This window comes from Dunckerocampus dactyliophorus, chromosome 6, assembly GCF_027744805.1.
Source record: "Dunckerocampus dactyliophorus isolate RoL2022-P2 chromosome 6, RoL_Ddac_1.1, whole genome shotgun sequence".
Lineage (NCBI taxonomy): Eukaryota > Metazoa > Chordata > Actinopteri > Syngnathiformes > Syngnathidae > Dunckerocampus > Dunckerocampus dactyliophorus.
This window is the reverse complement of record NC_072824.1, coordinates 7,166,303-7,182,898: the sequence shown is the minus strand read 5'-3', so window position 1 is coordinate 7,182,898 and position 16,596 is coordinate 7,166,303. Positions and strand designations below refer to the sequence as shown.

At 44.8% G+C, this 16,596-nt stretch overlaps 2 protein-coding genes across 3 annotated transcripts; one reads left to right on the top strand and one right to left on the bottom strand.

Annotated features, from left to right (window-relative positions):
• Positions 1-607: 607 nt before the first annotated feature.
• Positions 608-3,350, bottom strand: map1lc3c (microtubule-associated protein 1 light chain 3 gamma). Its single transcript, XM_054778371.1, has 4 exons — positions 2,126-3,350; positions 1,975-2,030; positions 1,803-1,909; positions 608-877 (listed from the first exon to the last, which is right to left on the bottom strand). Exons 1-4 carry the CDS (start codon positions 2,187-2,189, stop codon positions 703-705), a joined length of 402 nt encoding a protein of 133 aa, XP_054634346.1. The 5' UTR covers positions 2,190-3,350; the 3' UTR covers positions 608-702.
• strn (striatin, calmodulin binding protein) lies at positions 2,332-16,468 on the top strand. Of its 2 annotated transcripts, none has more exons than XM_054778360.1 (18): positions 2,332-2,994; positions 4,446-4,549; positions 4,882-4,955; positions 7,444-7,528; positions 8,004-8,174; positions 8,245-8,383; positions 8,446-8,599; positions 12,559-12,672; positions 12,752-12,880; positions 12,974-13,110; positions 13,175-13,350; positions 13,414-13,461; positions 14,124-14,245; positions 14,309-14,476; positions 14,811-14,951; positions 15,019-15,120; positions 15,247-15,333; positions 15,412-16,468. In XM_054778360.1, the coding sequence occupies exons 1-18, from the start codon at positions 2,800-2,802 to the stop codon at positions 15,579-15,581; spliced, it is 2,316 nt and encodes a 771-aa protein (XP_054634335.1). In that variant the 5' UTR covers positions 2,332-2,799; the 3' UTR covers positions 15,582-16,468. The 2 variants fall into 2 exon arrangements, with proteins under 2 accessions (XP_054634335.1, XP_054634334.1); XM_054778359.1 differs by having other exon boundaries at positions 2,337-2,994; positions 13,172-13,350.
• The last annotated feature ends 128 nt before the right edge of the window (positions 16,469-16,596 follow it).

Genomic DNA, 16,596 nt, shown 5'->3' with positions numbered 1-16,596 from the left:
ATGCACATTAATATTAAAGTTTGACCTGCACGCAATGACAAAGTGTGTGCTTGTGGAGGGCAGAGCTTTGTTTTCACGCATGCTGATGACAGCGTGGCCGTGCAAGCCAACCAGCACACACACATACAGCATATCCATGTGTCTTTATCAAGGATCAGCAACCTGGAACGACATCACTGACATCTATAAGAGGTTTTAACGTCACACGACTTGTCTTCAAATAACACTTGCTGCAGCAAAGTATGACAAAAATATTTAGAGTACAGTAACTTGAAAGGTATGACAACATACAAACCACGAGGGGGCAGCACTTTACAACAGCTGTAGAAAACTGTGTACTAACTTGTGCCCTCTAGTGGTCAAACAGTACGTGCTATTGTACAGTTAACTCTAAAAACAGTGTCACGGCAGGACGTCAATCATGTCTAATTGTAGGTCTATCAATGCCCGTGCCTCATGCTGCAGCTGAGCCACAGCGTTCCCCATGCTACCCTCGGAGGCCCTACAGTTTTATCTTTAATACATGTATCCTCATTTACAGGTCACATGTTCATTTTATTAAGGTATTTGTCCGATGCGAAGACAAAAAAACGCAAGTCCTGAAATGTTTTGTAAAACAAAAAGGTTGTTACATAAGATTTATTGATGCACAGCGTCATTAAAAGCCACAGCATTTTTTCTATTTACATTGACAATATAGTCTTAAAAACATGTCCCGTGTCCAAACATCTCCTGCGAGGCGTAGGTCATGTATAGGAAGCCGTCATCGTCCTGGTGGTCCCTGTAGACCTGCGCCATGGTGAGAGTCATGCTGGCCAAGCCGCTGTTGTTGATGAGCAGGTAGAAGGCCTGAGAGGGAAGCAGCGCCATGCGGTTCCTGAGGGACACACACGCGCGCGCACACACACGCTGCAGATGCTTTGGACTGGCCTTTGACCTCTCACCATCCAGGTACATAAGTCAGCTGCAAACAGGCTTCACTACACATCTTAAAATAAAGTTCTACCAACTAGTCCGGTCAGCTACAGACATAGGAGATCAAAGTTTGATCATTTGGGTTGTCTTCAGCAAACAGGCTAACCTAGCATGATGTTGCTGTTAAAATGTGACAGATGTCAGCATTGTAGCTCACATAGCTATGCTAATGTAACGGATGCCAGCCTGTGAGGCTGTGCAAGCGTACGTTGGTAAAACCTCACTCCCTCTGCCTTGAGAGCTGACAATCCGGGCTTTTGGCCGTGTGGTCAGCACTCTCGTCTCCCTTTACGAAGGTCCTGTGTTCGAGCACCGGAGCGGGCAGTGTGAAACAGGGCGGGTTACACTAATGTTGCTCATGTTTGCATCCTCCTGCTCCACTCTTAATGTGATATGTTGTACAGTATGTGATATATGGCATCTATTGTGTTACAAAAGTGGATACGTATAAAGCCTCTTGCAGACACTACAGGCATAGACACACACTGCGTGTTCCCAGTAGAGCTTACTAAAAGCACTTCATCAGCAAGGCCAACACTTCCAATGTACTACAGTGCGACTTGTTTCAAACTGGTGAATAATACTAATAGTGTCCCTCCATGAGTCAAGTGTGCTACGCTGATGTGACTTGCATCAACTATAATGGGCATGATTGCCATTTCAGCCACCGCATCATGTGACCTACCTAATAAGAAACATGCAGTCTAACATTAACTATTCGAAGTCACATGCTGCCCTACATGATACATTGTAGACAAAACGTTTTAAAAAAAAAAAAGGCATCCTACTAATCAACTGATCATTCATTGAATAAAAGATTGCTTTACCTAATGATGGTGACAAACTGGTTCATGGTGAGCTCGTGAGGAACAAGAAACTTTGTTTTGTCCAGCGGAGGAAGAAACTTCTCCCGCTCATAACGCTCTATAATCACCTGTCGACGGGAAGTGACGTCATTATGTTCACCTGCAGGAAAGCGGCATTTAGTGCTGCACTCACCGGGATTTTATTTGGGAATTTGGAGCGGATTCCTGCCACCTCCTGCTTCCTGGTGGCTACCCAGCATGAACAAGATAAAGATGAAGATGAAGATGATGAAGAAGAAGCGGTTTAGAAGATAGTCTTGAAATTAAGTTGCCAGTGTTGTTACCAAAGCTCTTCCTCTGTTTGAAGGGCTTGCTGTGCAGCTGCTGGCTCCTCTCCAGGGGAGGCATCTTGGAGGGCGGGCGCGTGAGCCGGGAGCGCGGACGTTAAATAGTGTGCACACAGGCTGTCATTCATCAGCTGATTAACACGTGGTCTACTTGGTCTAGACTTTGTGGGGCGGGGGTTTAGTTCTAGTTGGTTAGGTTACATTTTTACTTAAGTCTTTGTAGACGTTATGTCTCTTGATTGTTGAGCGCGTCCTGTATGTGTGACGTCACCATGTACGTGACCCCAGGTAGTGACAGACATGTCTTCTGCTGTCCACTTTGACCTCATGCTGACACTTGACACTAATAATTGCATCAAAGTACTAGTGTTGTTTCTCCTTATGAAGACATTTGAACTCGCTGTATAATGGTCGTGTTGTGTTGTGTTGAAAACAATGTCTCTCTAAGAAGACAAAACGTTCAAATGTCTGTTTCACTAGCATGTTCGAATGTAATTAGTGAGCCTGTGTGCTCTTACTTTGAAACCCGGGACCGGAAGACGTGATCCTTGCAGATTCCGTGAGCTGGACGTGTCCTCCAGCTGTTCCTGCGTGGATCTCCTCCATGGACGCTCTTGTCTCACTGGAAGGAACCAGCCCCCTCGGCTGAGCTGCACGGCTTCTGTCCGGCCATGGACGAGCAGGCGGGCCCGGCCGTCCTCCTCGGCTTGCCCGGCGGAGGGAACGCCAAAGTGCCGCAGCCTGGCGACGGAGAGGCGGCCCGGGCTCAGTACAGCATCCCAGGAATTCTGCACTTCCTTCAGCACGAGTGGGCCCGTTTTGAGGTGGACAGGGCCCAGTGGGATGTGGAGCGGGCCGAGCTGCAGGTACTGTTGACACGGACATGTTTGCTGTGGACTTGGGTTGGCTCACTGGCCGACTCATGTTCGGATAAAGTCACTAACACAACCTCCACCGGAGGGCAAAAGAACCCACATAGTTGGGCTTGCAGCAAAATATCCATTGGGATGAACATGTCTACTTTAGTCACGTTTTCGTCTTCGTGCTAACGTCGCTGTCTTGGCGTCAAGTGTGACGCACAGCATTTTCTGAAACATGGCATTAAAAGTCCAAATACGCTGCAATGTGGCTCTTCGCACCGCCAAAATAAAGACGACACACGTCCTCCACTCTTGTTATCAACTCTTTTTTCTGACGTCTACATGTTCATTTAACTCAGGAGCATCCATAAGTGTCAGATTTGAAGGCAGGTTTGGTATGAATGTGGTTGCTTGGCGTCACATTCGTGCACAGCAGCACACTTGTTTCCAGCCTGCTGCCCTCCACATGCACGACAACACATAATCACTGGAAACTGTTGTACTAGGACACAGTCATGCTAGAATGACACATGTCAATCATTCAGGCAGACAGCCTTTAACCATCCTAGCGTGATGATGTCACAGCTTTTCTGATGACATCACACCCATACATTACGTAACATCAGCTGACTTCCTGTGAGGAAACGCACATCACTCCCTGTCATGTGACATTTGTGATCATCTTCTGCCACAGCTGGACTTCTTTGATCGTCCTTCTTGTTGACGCATTGTGTGAGTGTGTGTGTGTGTGTGTGCGCGCGTGTGTACCAATCAAAGACAGATGCTCCCAGAATAAAATGTGGAGCTGAAAATGAGGTCATTGGGTTTTTTTTCTTAACTACTCATCTGCGTCATGTCATGTCATCCCAGACCTGTGTGGAATTCACCATAAGTCTACTGCATCTTCTTGAAGGACCAGACCATGTGACTTCAAAGAGGACTGTCTGAATGGACATTTATGGACCTGCTTGATCAGGTTCCTCTTCGTCTTTGTCATGAAGCGTGTTTATTACCGTCTCCTTGAGGGTGACCTTCATCACACCACTCATGCTCCTGCACGTCTTCACCAAGTGGAACACTTATCGTCATTTAGATGTCTTCAGGATGAATTAGCTCATAAATTCTAATCCGAAAACGAGGAAGTCGACCATGAAGCTTCAGAACCAACCACTTGTAGTCACTGGGATAAGCATCAGAGTAAGATATCTGCTTTGTGGCTAATCTTTGCGGGTTAACAGATGTGGTGTAGGTCCTTGAGCTGAAGTGTGTACAGTGAAGATGTCATTGACGTTAATGGGAACATTTTAATGTTGATGTCCATCTTAAAATAACAATAGCAGCAAGAGTTCAAGGACATTTGTGTAAACTTGTGTACAGTTGTGTAAAGCTAAGATCAGTCACTTAAGACAGCTCAGATGAATGTTGCATGATGGGAAATGACTGCTGTCTGTCTTCAGGCTCAGGTGGCCTTCCTGCAGGGGGAGCGGCGAGGCCAGGAGAACCTGAAGAAAGACCTGGTGAGACGCATCAAGATGCTGGAGTATGCCCTCAAGCAGGAGAGGTTAGAGACACACAAGGCAACCTTGGCGGAGGTCAATACAAATTGTTGTGCAAATTGTGATCAAAGAACAACTCATATGGAGATAATGCTCCTCATAATCCTCACACACACACACATTGTTGGATTGGCAGCCGCGGCTTCTGCTCACTGGAGCAAATAGTGAAGGACTGTGGGAAAACATCAGTACATGCAGGACCTTTGACCTCAACCATGAAGTCACATACTGAGAATTGAACCTGTGACCTTCAGCACACAGGCCACATGCAACGTGACACTGGATTATAGTGTGTGATGAGGGAATGTCATTAATCTGTGTGTGTATGTGCTTGTAGATCCAAGCATCACAAACTGAAGTACGGCACAGAGTTAAATCAAGGAGACATCAGAGCTCCAAGTTACGACTCAGGTGAGACACACACACACACACACCACGCTAGGGCTGAGACCTGCGGTGTGCATGTATTACACATACAAGGACACAATCTGTCCCACCAAGCACAATTATTTTGTTGGAAAATGTAGAAAAATCATCCATTGTCATAAACCAACAGTGTCCATAGTGTAGGCTGCTGTGTTTTATATTTTTATTGTTTATTAAAGAGATATATTATTAGATATCAGGCTAATTTGCTTTGTCATCTATAACACAAAGCTAAGATGTGGATGTTTTTTTCAGATAGTTTAGCATATATTGGCCTACATTGGCTACCTCTTAGCATCTTTAATGTACAAACTGTATCAAAGTGATCCCAATCCTTCAATTTTTATGTACGCAAGCCTTACCTGGAAAACGTTTGAATACTCCTGCTATACAGTAGATTTAGTACTTTTTTGCAAATAGCAAGAAAACGCTCCCCTTGATGTTGACATTCTCCTGATTTTAGGATCAAAATTTTCAATAAGGGTGACTTGGAATTATTAGATTAGATTCAGCACCAGAACCCTCCCCCGTCTCCAATACGCCTCACATACTTATTTGACACATTTTAAGTGTTAAACTGTACAGGTACTCACCGCTAATGAATGATAATGTAAGATGATTGATAAACAGATGAAACCGGAGTCATGCCGTAGAAGTTATACAGTGGTGTGAAAAAGTTTTTGCCTCCTTCCTGATTTTTTCTTGCATGTTTGTCACACTTAAATATTTCAGATCGTCAAGCAATTTTTAATATTAGTCAATGACAAAACAAAATGCAGTTTTTAAATTAAAGTTTTTATTATTAAGGGAGACAAAAAATCCAAACCTACATGACCCTGTGTGAAATAGTGATTTCCCCGCCACGTTAAAACATAACTTCATTGAGATTAATTGGGCTCTATCAGTCTGGAAAAGGTTATAAACACATTTCTAAAGCTTTGGGACTCCAGTGAACCACAGTGAGAGACATTATCCACAAATGTCGAAAACTTGGAACCGTGGTGAACCTTCCCAGGAGTGGCCGGCCAACCAAAATTACCCCAAGAACGCAGCGACGACTCATCCAAGAGGTCACAAAAGGCCCCACAACAACATCTAAAGAACTGCAGGCCTCACTTGCCTCAGTTAAGGTCACTGTTCACGACTCCACCATAAGAAAGACACTGGGCAAAAACAGCCTGCATGGCAAAGTACCAAACCAAAAATCACTGCTGAACAAAAACACCATTACGGCTTGTCCCAGTTTTACCAAAAAACATTGTGATGATCCCCAAGACCTTTGGAAAAATTCTCTGCAGTCTGTTGAAACAAAACTTTATCTTTTTCGAAGGTGTGTGCGTCCCATTACATCTGGCGTAAAAGTAACGCCGCATTTCAGAAAAAGACATCATACCAACAGTAAAATATGGTGGTGGTAGTGTGATGGCGTGGGGCTGTTTTGCTGATTCAGTACCTGGAAGACTTGCTGTGATAAATGGAACCCTGAGAAAATGTCCAGCCATCTGTTTGTGACCTCAAGCTGAAACCAACTTGGGTTCGGCAGCAGGACAATGATCCAAAACACACCAGCAAGTCCACCTCTGAATGGCTGAAGAAAAACAAAATGAAGACTTTGGAGTGGCCTAGTCAAAGTCCTGACCTGAATCCTATTGAGATGCTGTGGCATGACCTTAAAAAGCCGCTTCGTGCTGGAAAACCCTCCAATGTTGCTGAATTACAACAATTCTGCAAAGATGAGTGGGCCAAAATTCTTGATTGTTGCTGCTAAGGTTGGCCCAACCAGTTATTAGGTGTAAAAACTGCATTTTGTGTTCACTTGTGTTGTCATTGCCTAATATTAAAATTTGTTTGATGATCTAAAACATTTAAGTGTGACCAAAAAAAAGAAAGGGGGCTAACACTTTTTCACACCACTATATATGTTTCACTTTTGCATCTCAGAGCAGCTATGGTGTGTTCAGGGACGGCCGAACAAAGTGCGAAACCTCAGCGCCTGATGAAAAAAACATTAGCAATGAAGCGTAAAGACATAAACATGTAAAAACGTATGCAGTACATTTCGCCCGTGTTATCCGATATTTCTAAATTTATTACCGACTTATAGTTAAATGTGTTTTCTGTTTAGTGACTACAACATGATTCAGGTGGTGCAGGTGTTATAGAGCCTGACCGTGGTCGGTATGAAGGACCTGCGGAACCTCTCCTTCTTACACCGTGGGTGTAACCGTCTGCTGCTGAAGGAGCTGCTGATTAGCAGTTGATTCACCGTGCACACTCACTTGACTGATCATTGCGTGCACAGCGTACGTGTGTTCAAGTATTGATCGTATTTGCAAATGTGCGTATGTGCGCGCGCTGTCACACTAACGTGATACTACGTGTACCTACATGAACAATGTACAGCTGGACCAACATAGACGATGTCATAATCACACTTTAACTCCGTGTGTGTGTGTGTTTTTGTTTATGTCAGACGAGGCCAACGACAGTGACGCTCACACTCCTCCAAACAGCAGCCATCAGCTGAGCTGGAAGCAAGGACGCCAGCTGCTCTCACAGTCAGTACACACACAGGCACACACACACACACACACACACACACACACTAATAGTGTTCAATGTCAGTGGCTTGCTGCTGTTTGTTCTCTCACAAGCACACACACAGACAGTGTGGATGTGTGTCCGTGAATGGAGGATTGTGTGGTGGGAGGCTGGTACTGGGTGGGCATGAGGGTGTTGCTGGGGGCGAGGCTTAATGAGTGAACAAATGAGCTTTCTGCTGCTGACATTAAAGTTCAACTTGATGACTTCCTTGCTGCTTCTCTGCTGAGGTCAGTTTAAAGTTTTTAAAACGTCATCTTCAACGGATCAGGTGACAACGTAACAATGCTAACTGCTTCAACAACTTTGCAGCTGGCAAGCATAGCGTGGATGGAAGTGTTTTATTTAGGCTAACAGAGGATAGGATGGAGGGATGATGTGTATTGTGTTGCCATGTTGACGAGGAAGGGATGATGATGATGATGTTTTCAGGTACCTGAAGGAGGTGGGCTATGCAGACGCTATCTTGGATGTCAAGTCTCACCGTGTCAGGGCGCTTCTGGGCCTGAGTGGCGACTTGGGAGAGTCGCTTCCCGCCCATCACAGCAACCCCCTGGTCAACGGCACAGAGGCGTTATCGCCTAAGGAAGGAGGCGTGTCCAGGTATCACTCGACTGGTGAACGTGCTCACCCGGTGCGTCATCATCCCTAAAACGTCATCGCTGTCTTCCAGCAAAGCGGCCTCGTCCGACTCGGTCGCCATCTTGGAGGCCTTCAAGATCATAGAGAACGCCGCCGCAGAGTTCAGCGACGAAGACGAGGACGACGACAGCGACGGGCGGGACAGAACCATCTTGGACCTCGCCGCCGCTGTAAGAAGTGAACGCGCAAGCCTTTGTTTGGCTCGGTGCTCTTATTTTGTAAATCTTCACAGATGGTCAGGAGGAAACCGTCTCCTACGCCATCCTCGACGATCTCAGACCTCAGCGATGACCCTGACACCGAGGAGGCCCTCAAAGGTTTTGACTTCTTGTCCAGCCAGGATGAGATGCTTGCACACGCAGAGTCCACCAGCGGCGAGGACGGCGGTGAGTGGTGTGAGACATGATGACATCAAACTGTTCCTAATGTTTAGCTCACCAAACAACTGCTTTTATTACACGTACGAATAATAAAACAATAACTTTAAACCCGGCAACAAATGATTAGTTCTCCAGGGAGTGCAGAAGTATTAGGCAAGTTGTATTTTTGAGGATTAATTTTATTATAGAACAACAAACATGTTCTTATTGAACCCAAAAGATGCATTAATATCAAAGCTGAATATTTTTGGAAGTTGGAGTGGGGCTTTTTTAGTTTTAGCTATTTTAGAAGGATATCTGTGTGTGCAGGCGACTATTAGTGTGCATAATTATTAGGCAACTTCCTTTCCTTTGGCAAAATGGGTCAGAAGAGGGACTTGACAGGCTCCGAAAAGTCAAAAATAGTGAGATATCTTGCAGAGGGATGCAGCACTCTTAAAATTGCCAAGCTTCTGAAGCGTGATCATCGAACAATCAAGCGTTTCATTCAAAATAGTCAACTGGGTCGCAAGAATCGTGTGGAAAAACCAAAGCGCAAAATAACTGCCCATGAACTGAGAAAAGCCAAGCATGCAGCTGCCAAGATGCCACTTACCACCAGTTTTGCCATATTTCAGAGCTGCAACATCACTGGCGTGCCCAAAAGCACAAGGTGTGCAACACTTAGAGACATGGCCAAGGTAAGAAAGGCTGGAAAAACGACCACCACTGAACAAGACACACAAGCTGAAACGTCAAGACTGGTCCAAGAAATATCTCAAGACTGATTTTTCTAAGGTTTTATGGACTAATGAAATGAGAGTGAGTCTTGATGGCCCTGATGGATAAGCCCATGGCTGGGTCGGTAAAGGGCAGAGAGCTCCAGTCCGACTCAGACGCCAGCAAGGTGGAGGTGGGGTACTGGTATGGGCTGGTATCATCAAAGATGAGCTTGTGGGGCATTTTCGGGTTGAGGATGGAGTCAAGCTCAACTCCCAGTCCTACTGCCAGTTTCTGAAAGACACCTTCTTCAAGCAGTGGTACAGGAAGAAGTCCGCATCCTTCAAGAAATACATTTTCATGCAGGACAATGCTTCATCACACGCATCCAAGTACTCCACAGCGTGGCTGGCAAGGAAGGGTCTAAAACAAGAAAAACTAATGACGTGGCCTCCTTGTTCACCTGATCTGAACCCCATAGAGAACCTGTGGTCCCTCATCAAATGTGAGATTTACAAGGAGGGAAAACAGTACACCTCTCTGAATAGTGTCTGGGAGGCTGTGGTTGCTGCTGCACGCAATGTTGATCGTGAACAGATCAAAACACTGACAGAATCCATGGATGCAGGCTTTTGAGTCCTTGCAAAGAAAGGTGACTATATTGGTCACTGGTTTGTTTTTGTTTTGTTTTTGAATGTCAGAAATGTATATTTGTGAATGTTGAGCTGTTATATTGGTTTCCCTGGTGAAAATAAACAATTGAAATGGGTATATATTTGTTTTTGTTAAGTTGCCTAATAATTATGCACACTAATAGTCGCCTGCACACACAGATATCCTTCTAAAATAGCTAAAACTAAAAAAGCCCCACTCCAACTTCCAAAAATATTCAGCTTTGTTAATAATGAGTCTTTTGGGTTCATTAAGAACATGGTGGTTGTTCTATAATAAAATTAATGCTCAAAAATACAACTTGCCTAATAATTCTGCACTCCCTGTATATACAGTATCATCAGTAGAAGCATGTATGGAAACTACAATAACATCAAGCTATATTTGAGACAACTCATTGAATCCTTCAAAGCGATCGCAATCTTAGAAACTGCTGAGAAAGGCATGAACTTTGAGCTGGAAGGATATTAAATGAACTACTTCAACAGGAACAATTATGGTTGAGGGAACGTAAAATTATTTCTTGAGCCACAAACCTTAACTCTGCTGTAACACATTGTTATACATCCTGATCATTCTCTTACGTTACTTCAGGTCAATTAGAGGGTTTTGGGGGCCGATGCTGATGGCGATATTGGGGGCTGAAGAAAGCAGATATATTGGTCGATAACCGATACATCGGCCAATATATGAAATAAGTTATTTTTTTTACATAGACAGGCTATATACTGTTCAAGAACATAAAAATTCTTATAATACCCAAAATACGATTCAACACGAAGAGGCAGACGACTACTAAATAAAAATAAGGAAGTTAAATGAGTAACACTGTCAACATACGGACATGCCTCTTTGTGATTTACTTTTAGGTGTTGCCACAAATTTGTAGTGTTCTTTGCTTTGCTGGTGCTGGAGCCCTGGCTAACTTGTACCCTGCACATGTTGCATCTGACGTAACGCCTCTTGAGTCTTTTCTTTTACTCTTTCCCTCTGCCTGTCAAATTAAAATATATACATTTAGTGTATTTTGGTCATTAGCACAGAATTTGATACTATAGTTGGCCATTTTAAAATAAAAACAAGTGGCTGCATTGGGATGAAAGTGATAATACATAGGCTAATGTCAGGTGCTTTTAAACTAATACATTATGTGTTTATAAAAGGCTTATTCACAAAAACATCTCACCAATATCAATTAGTCACATTTACTAGGTATTAAAAAGCTCCGTCTGCAGTATTTGCAAACAGCTCAAAAACAAACGCTGAAGCCAACATTAAAAAGTGGGGAAAAAAAAGTTGACAACAAACAAAATAAGAAATAATGAAAACATGCATTACATTAGTAGACTTAATACAAGGGACTAAGCTACATTTTATGTAACAATTTAGCTTAGCTATTGCTGTGTTGCGTCTGTTTGTTTATCTCACAGAGATGCAACTGACACGCGTTAAAGCACTATTATACGCTCTGTAACACCTGCATGGAAAAAACTAAAATGTTCTCCCTTGACGGACAGCGTAGCACTAAAGTGTAGTGTTTTATTGTTTTACAAAGTCAGAGCTTACCATGGTGTAAAAAAATAAATAATTTAGTTTGCTCTGCTGCGTGTCGCCTCTGCAGAAGTGGGGAGTGAGTGAGACGGCAGAGCTGCGCGTGTCTGTATGTGAGGGGGAGGGGCCAGGGCAGGGTGCAGCACAGAGACACAGGAACCGAGCGACAGACTCTCCACGCAGCAAAAAAAAAAAAAAGTTAATATATCGGTTACATATTCACTGATATCGAGTAATCTGTGATACAGTCTGGCATGATCGGCCCACTGATATATTGGTTGGCCTCTATGGTCAATAGCATTAGCATTAGCAATTGATAGGAAATGGAAAGAGGGTAGGATTAAATAAGCTCTGCTTCTTCCTACTCCTTTGCAGACATTTGCAATTGTGAATTGCAAATGAAAAAGTACTGTATTTCAGTGTAACCTGTATCCATGTTTGAAATAAATGATGCCATACCATACCACCTTGTTTAGCTCATTCAAAGGGTCAGAGTAGTGACTGTCATGAGATGGCGTACCTAATGAAGTGGCCACTAAGTGTGTATTTGTAGAAGAAATATTCCCTGGTGGAGAACCGCTGCCTCCAGTGTACATAACCACGCCCTCTTTTCTGCTGTTGCCTAGCAATGTCATCGTTGTCATCTGGCCAGTGACAAACAGAATTCCCACGCACTTTGTGATTCATTTCTCTTCAGCACGTTGCAGAGGAGTGATGGCAGCGCTCGCACTCGCAAACGCACACACACAAGCAGTATTTGGGCTACTTGTGTACTCCCACCAAAAAGAAGTGGAGTCCACGCAGCCTTGAGCAGCCGATGTATCGATTGCCTTGGACGACCATCCTCAGTGAGGGTTCCAAGGTGTCACTTGTCAAAAGTGTCCACGAACGCTAAGCTAACTTGCCATCCATCCATTTTCTATGCCGATTATCCTCATTAGGGTCGCGGGGGTATGCTGGAGCCTATACCAGCTGACTTCGGGCGAGAGGTGGGTTCGCCAGCCAATCACAGGCTAAGCTAACTTTAGCATGCTTATGTGCAGACAAGGACGAGCCGCCCCCCCTGGGAGAACTGGCCTGGGACGTAGACCCGGCCCTGATAGCCCAGCTGAAGGAGCAGTACCGGCGGGAGCGTAAGGGCAAGAAGGGGGTCAAGAGTAAGTACTGGTTCTGGTCTTGAGCGTTGAGCTCCGAGTGGCCTGTATCAGCCGCCATCTTTGTGTCCACACCCCCCAGGACCAAACCGCTCCAAGCTGCAGGACATGCTGGCTAACCTACGGGATGCTGAGGAGCTTCCCGCCATGCAGCCTCCCATGGCGCCCCCCTCCCGACCTGTCGTAGCCAGACTCAACGAGCAGGAAGATGGTAGGCTGCGCTCAGCTGCTGGTGTTTGCGGTTGCTAGGCAGACTCCACCAGCATCAAAAGACCTTTGAAGTTTCCATGAACTTTTTCCACAGAGGTTATGACCTTCCTGCCATCGCCCGGAAAAGCGTTGATCCTAGGCGGCGTGGACGAGGCGGTCTCTAACGAGCTTGGACTGGGAGAACTGGCTGGTCTGACTGTGGCCAATGAGGCCGAGTGCCTGACGTACCAAGTGAGTCCTCATGTGGACGTCCTCTGAAGGGACAGGACGTTAACAAGATGTCTTTATGCAGCAGATGAGCAACAGCCAAGATGCTCTGAGGAAGACGTGGAACCCAAAGTTCACTCTGCGGAGTCACTTTGACTCGGTCCGCAGCCTGGCCTTTCACCCTGTGGAGGCGGTCCTGGTCACCGGCTCTGAGGACAACACGCTCAAACTGTGGAACCTCCAAAAGACCACGCCTGCTAAAAAGTGAGAAGGAGGAGCAAACGTCATGTTTTTGAAAACCAATAAACTCACGATGTCTTCTTCCAGGTGTGCGTCTTTGGACGTGGAGCCCATCTACACATTCCGAGGTCACGCGTGAGTTGCTTTATTTTGGTATTCCTCAAGTCACATGGTCGCAGATTCTGGTAATTACATGTAGAGGCAGCACAGGGTGCGGTTTGTACATACAGTCGTCCCTCGCCGCGCCGTGCTTCGAATTTTGTGGCTTCACTCTATCGTGTTTATTCAAAAATATATTTATAAATCATGTTTTGTGGTTATGCATATGCATGTTTAAGCAAATTTTGTGTATTTTTTGCTGACATTAAACATTTTCAATCATAAAATTGGCTAAATGAACTAAATTACAAACATAGGGCATTCAGAAGACCCATTCAAAGAGGTTGTGATGACTTGTAGTATTCTACACTGGTCACTAGGTGCCAGTAATGTTACTGTTTGGTGAGAAACACAAGCTTTAGGCTTGATTGCCAGAACAACACGCTTTTATTGAAGGTTTGAATGACCTCACAACAGGCACAATAATCTCGAACGCGGGCTACTGTTACGGCCATAACCCATGCCAAGCTAAAACAACTCTGAATCCCAGACGTTCCCCAGATGTCACTCCCTGTCCGCCGAGCCACTCAACTACCCTAGCACCGGAACACATTGACAGCAACACACTAGCACGATTCTTATTTATATCTTAAATGGCTTATTTTCTCTTATTATGTCTATGTCTTATTATGTCATAGTGGTGCCGTTCTGTGCGTCACCATGAGCTCCAATGGCGAGCAGTGCTTCAGCGGGGGTGTGGACGGAACCATTCAGAGCTGGAACACGCCCAACCACAACATCGACCCCTACGACTCGTATGGTATGTCCCTTTTTGTCTTCCTTGTCCAACGCTCTGCAAGGACAAACTCTCTGCTCCTTGCAGAGCTGTCAGTCCTGCGGGGGACGCTGTGCGGCCACACCGATGCCGTGTGGGGAGTGGTCTACAGCTCCGTTCACCACCGCCTCCTGTCCTGCTCGGCCGACGGGACGGTCCGCCTGTGGAACGCTGCAGACTCCTCGCCATGTCTCGCCGTCTTCAACGAGAGGGGAGGTATGGCGCCTGGTCACATGACACGTGGTTGCATGTTATATATGTACTATGTGCACATAATGTGTATGTGTCCACATAAATCATGTAAATACTACATGTACACGTGACACTAAAGTCATAACATATGAACAGGTTTAATTAAATTCACAATTTAGTCATAAATAATACAAGCTGATAAATTCATAAAAAACAAAATACATACATGAAATCATTTAAAAAAATGGATACATTCAAAATACGATAAAGAAAAAGGTATTACAATATAAACATTTGTATTAAATGAAACATCTGAACTTCAGGGACACCTTGTAGTTGACGTGTGAACACTTTTCAGAGCTGGGAGTAGCCACCTCTGTGGACGCGGCGAGCACCGAGCCAGCTCACATGGTGGCGTCCTTTTCCAGCGGTCATGTTGGCGTCTTCAACATGGAGACCCAGCAGCTGGTGGTCAAGCTGCAGTCGGCCGGAGCCGCAGGTACGAATGGTTGACACGTTACAGTATGTGCGCGTCAGCGCGCGTGTTACTTTGTTGTCCTCTTTAGACACTGCGTGTAGAATCAACAAAGTGCTGAGTCATCCCACGCTGCCCGTCACCATCACGGCCCAGGAGGACCGCCACATCCGCTTCTTTGACAACAACACGGGTACGTCGGCCTCACCACGCCCGTCAAATGAGGCCTGCATGTGATTTCAAACTGATCTACTTCCTCACAACACACAAAGTGTCGAATCATGTGATTTCATGTCATGTGACGTGTGTGCACGTGAAGGTAAGCTGGTCCACTCCATGGTGGCACACTTGGACGCCGTGACGAGTCTCGCTGTGGATCCAAACGGACTTTACCTCATGTCTGGAAGTAGGTGACATGTGACCTGCCACCCCGTGTTTGACCATCTTGTTCAACTTCATCTTTTCTATTGTTTTGTCTGTGCAGGCCACGACTGTTCCGTCCGCTTGTGGAACATGGAGACAAAGACGTGCATCCAGGAGTTCACAGCCCACCGCAAGAAGTTGGATGAGTCCATCCATGACGTGGCGTTCCATCCGACCAAGTGCTACATCGGCAGCGCAGGGGCAGACGCCCTCGCCAAGGTCTTCGTATGACCCCCCTCTGTCTCGTGTGGACTCGGGCTGGCCCGGGTTTTAAAACAAACACCCCCGAGAAGATGACGCCATGTTTGACTCGACTGCATGTTGTTCATTCGTCACGATGACGTGCCTTTGTTACTTCTTGTTTGTCACTTCCTGTGTTGCGGCGTCATCATCTCCACTCAGATCTGTGCACTTTGACCTCCAGATGGCGTTCAACTCAGGATGAGACTAACTCTACAAAAAAAAAAACGGGTTATTTGGTATAAAAGCTGCGTGATGAAAGCTTGCAGTAAAATGTCTTCATCCTCTCACCGCTTTTGATTTTTGTTGCTACAATGCAGCAAAGCAAACAGACTTGTGTATTTAAAATGGTGATAAAGAATATTTATGAGCACAAGTTGCTTTAATGCTAATGCTAATGCTGTTGTGTGTGCTTTGTGTATTTTTGGTAAGTTACAAGTACAAATGTTTTTTAAAACTTGAAATGTGAACTTGTTGGGAATCACAAATGTTTATTAACAATGATTTTATTATTGCTACAAGTACAATGGGGTTGAAAAAAGATGTGAACTCTGCTGGAAAGGTTACTTGGTTACTATTTCATTCCAGAAAAGGACGATTTACAAATGAAAGCACTTTTACTGTGCACATGCTTTATTTCTTTATGCACTCTGTAAAACTTGAAGCATTAGATTAGAATATGTGTTTTTGATTGGTAACTTTGCTTTGTTGCTCTGTTGGCTAAAAGCCCAGAAAACACACCATTTATTTGTTTACTTCTGGAAATGATTCATATTGTCCATAAATGTGTACAGTGAATATGATAGTAGGCTATTGGAGCTTAGCTAACATGTACATACAATTGCTTTTACAATTAAAAAACACATTGCGTTAACCTTGATAGACTATTGGATTCCATTTTTTAGAACAACCTTGAAAATGTATATTATGTGTGTTGATAGTAGTTATTACAAATATATTTGTTAGTTTCTTTGAGGACTACAACGCTACTTCATTGAGAGTCGAA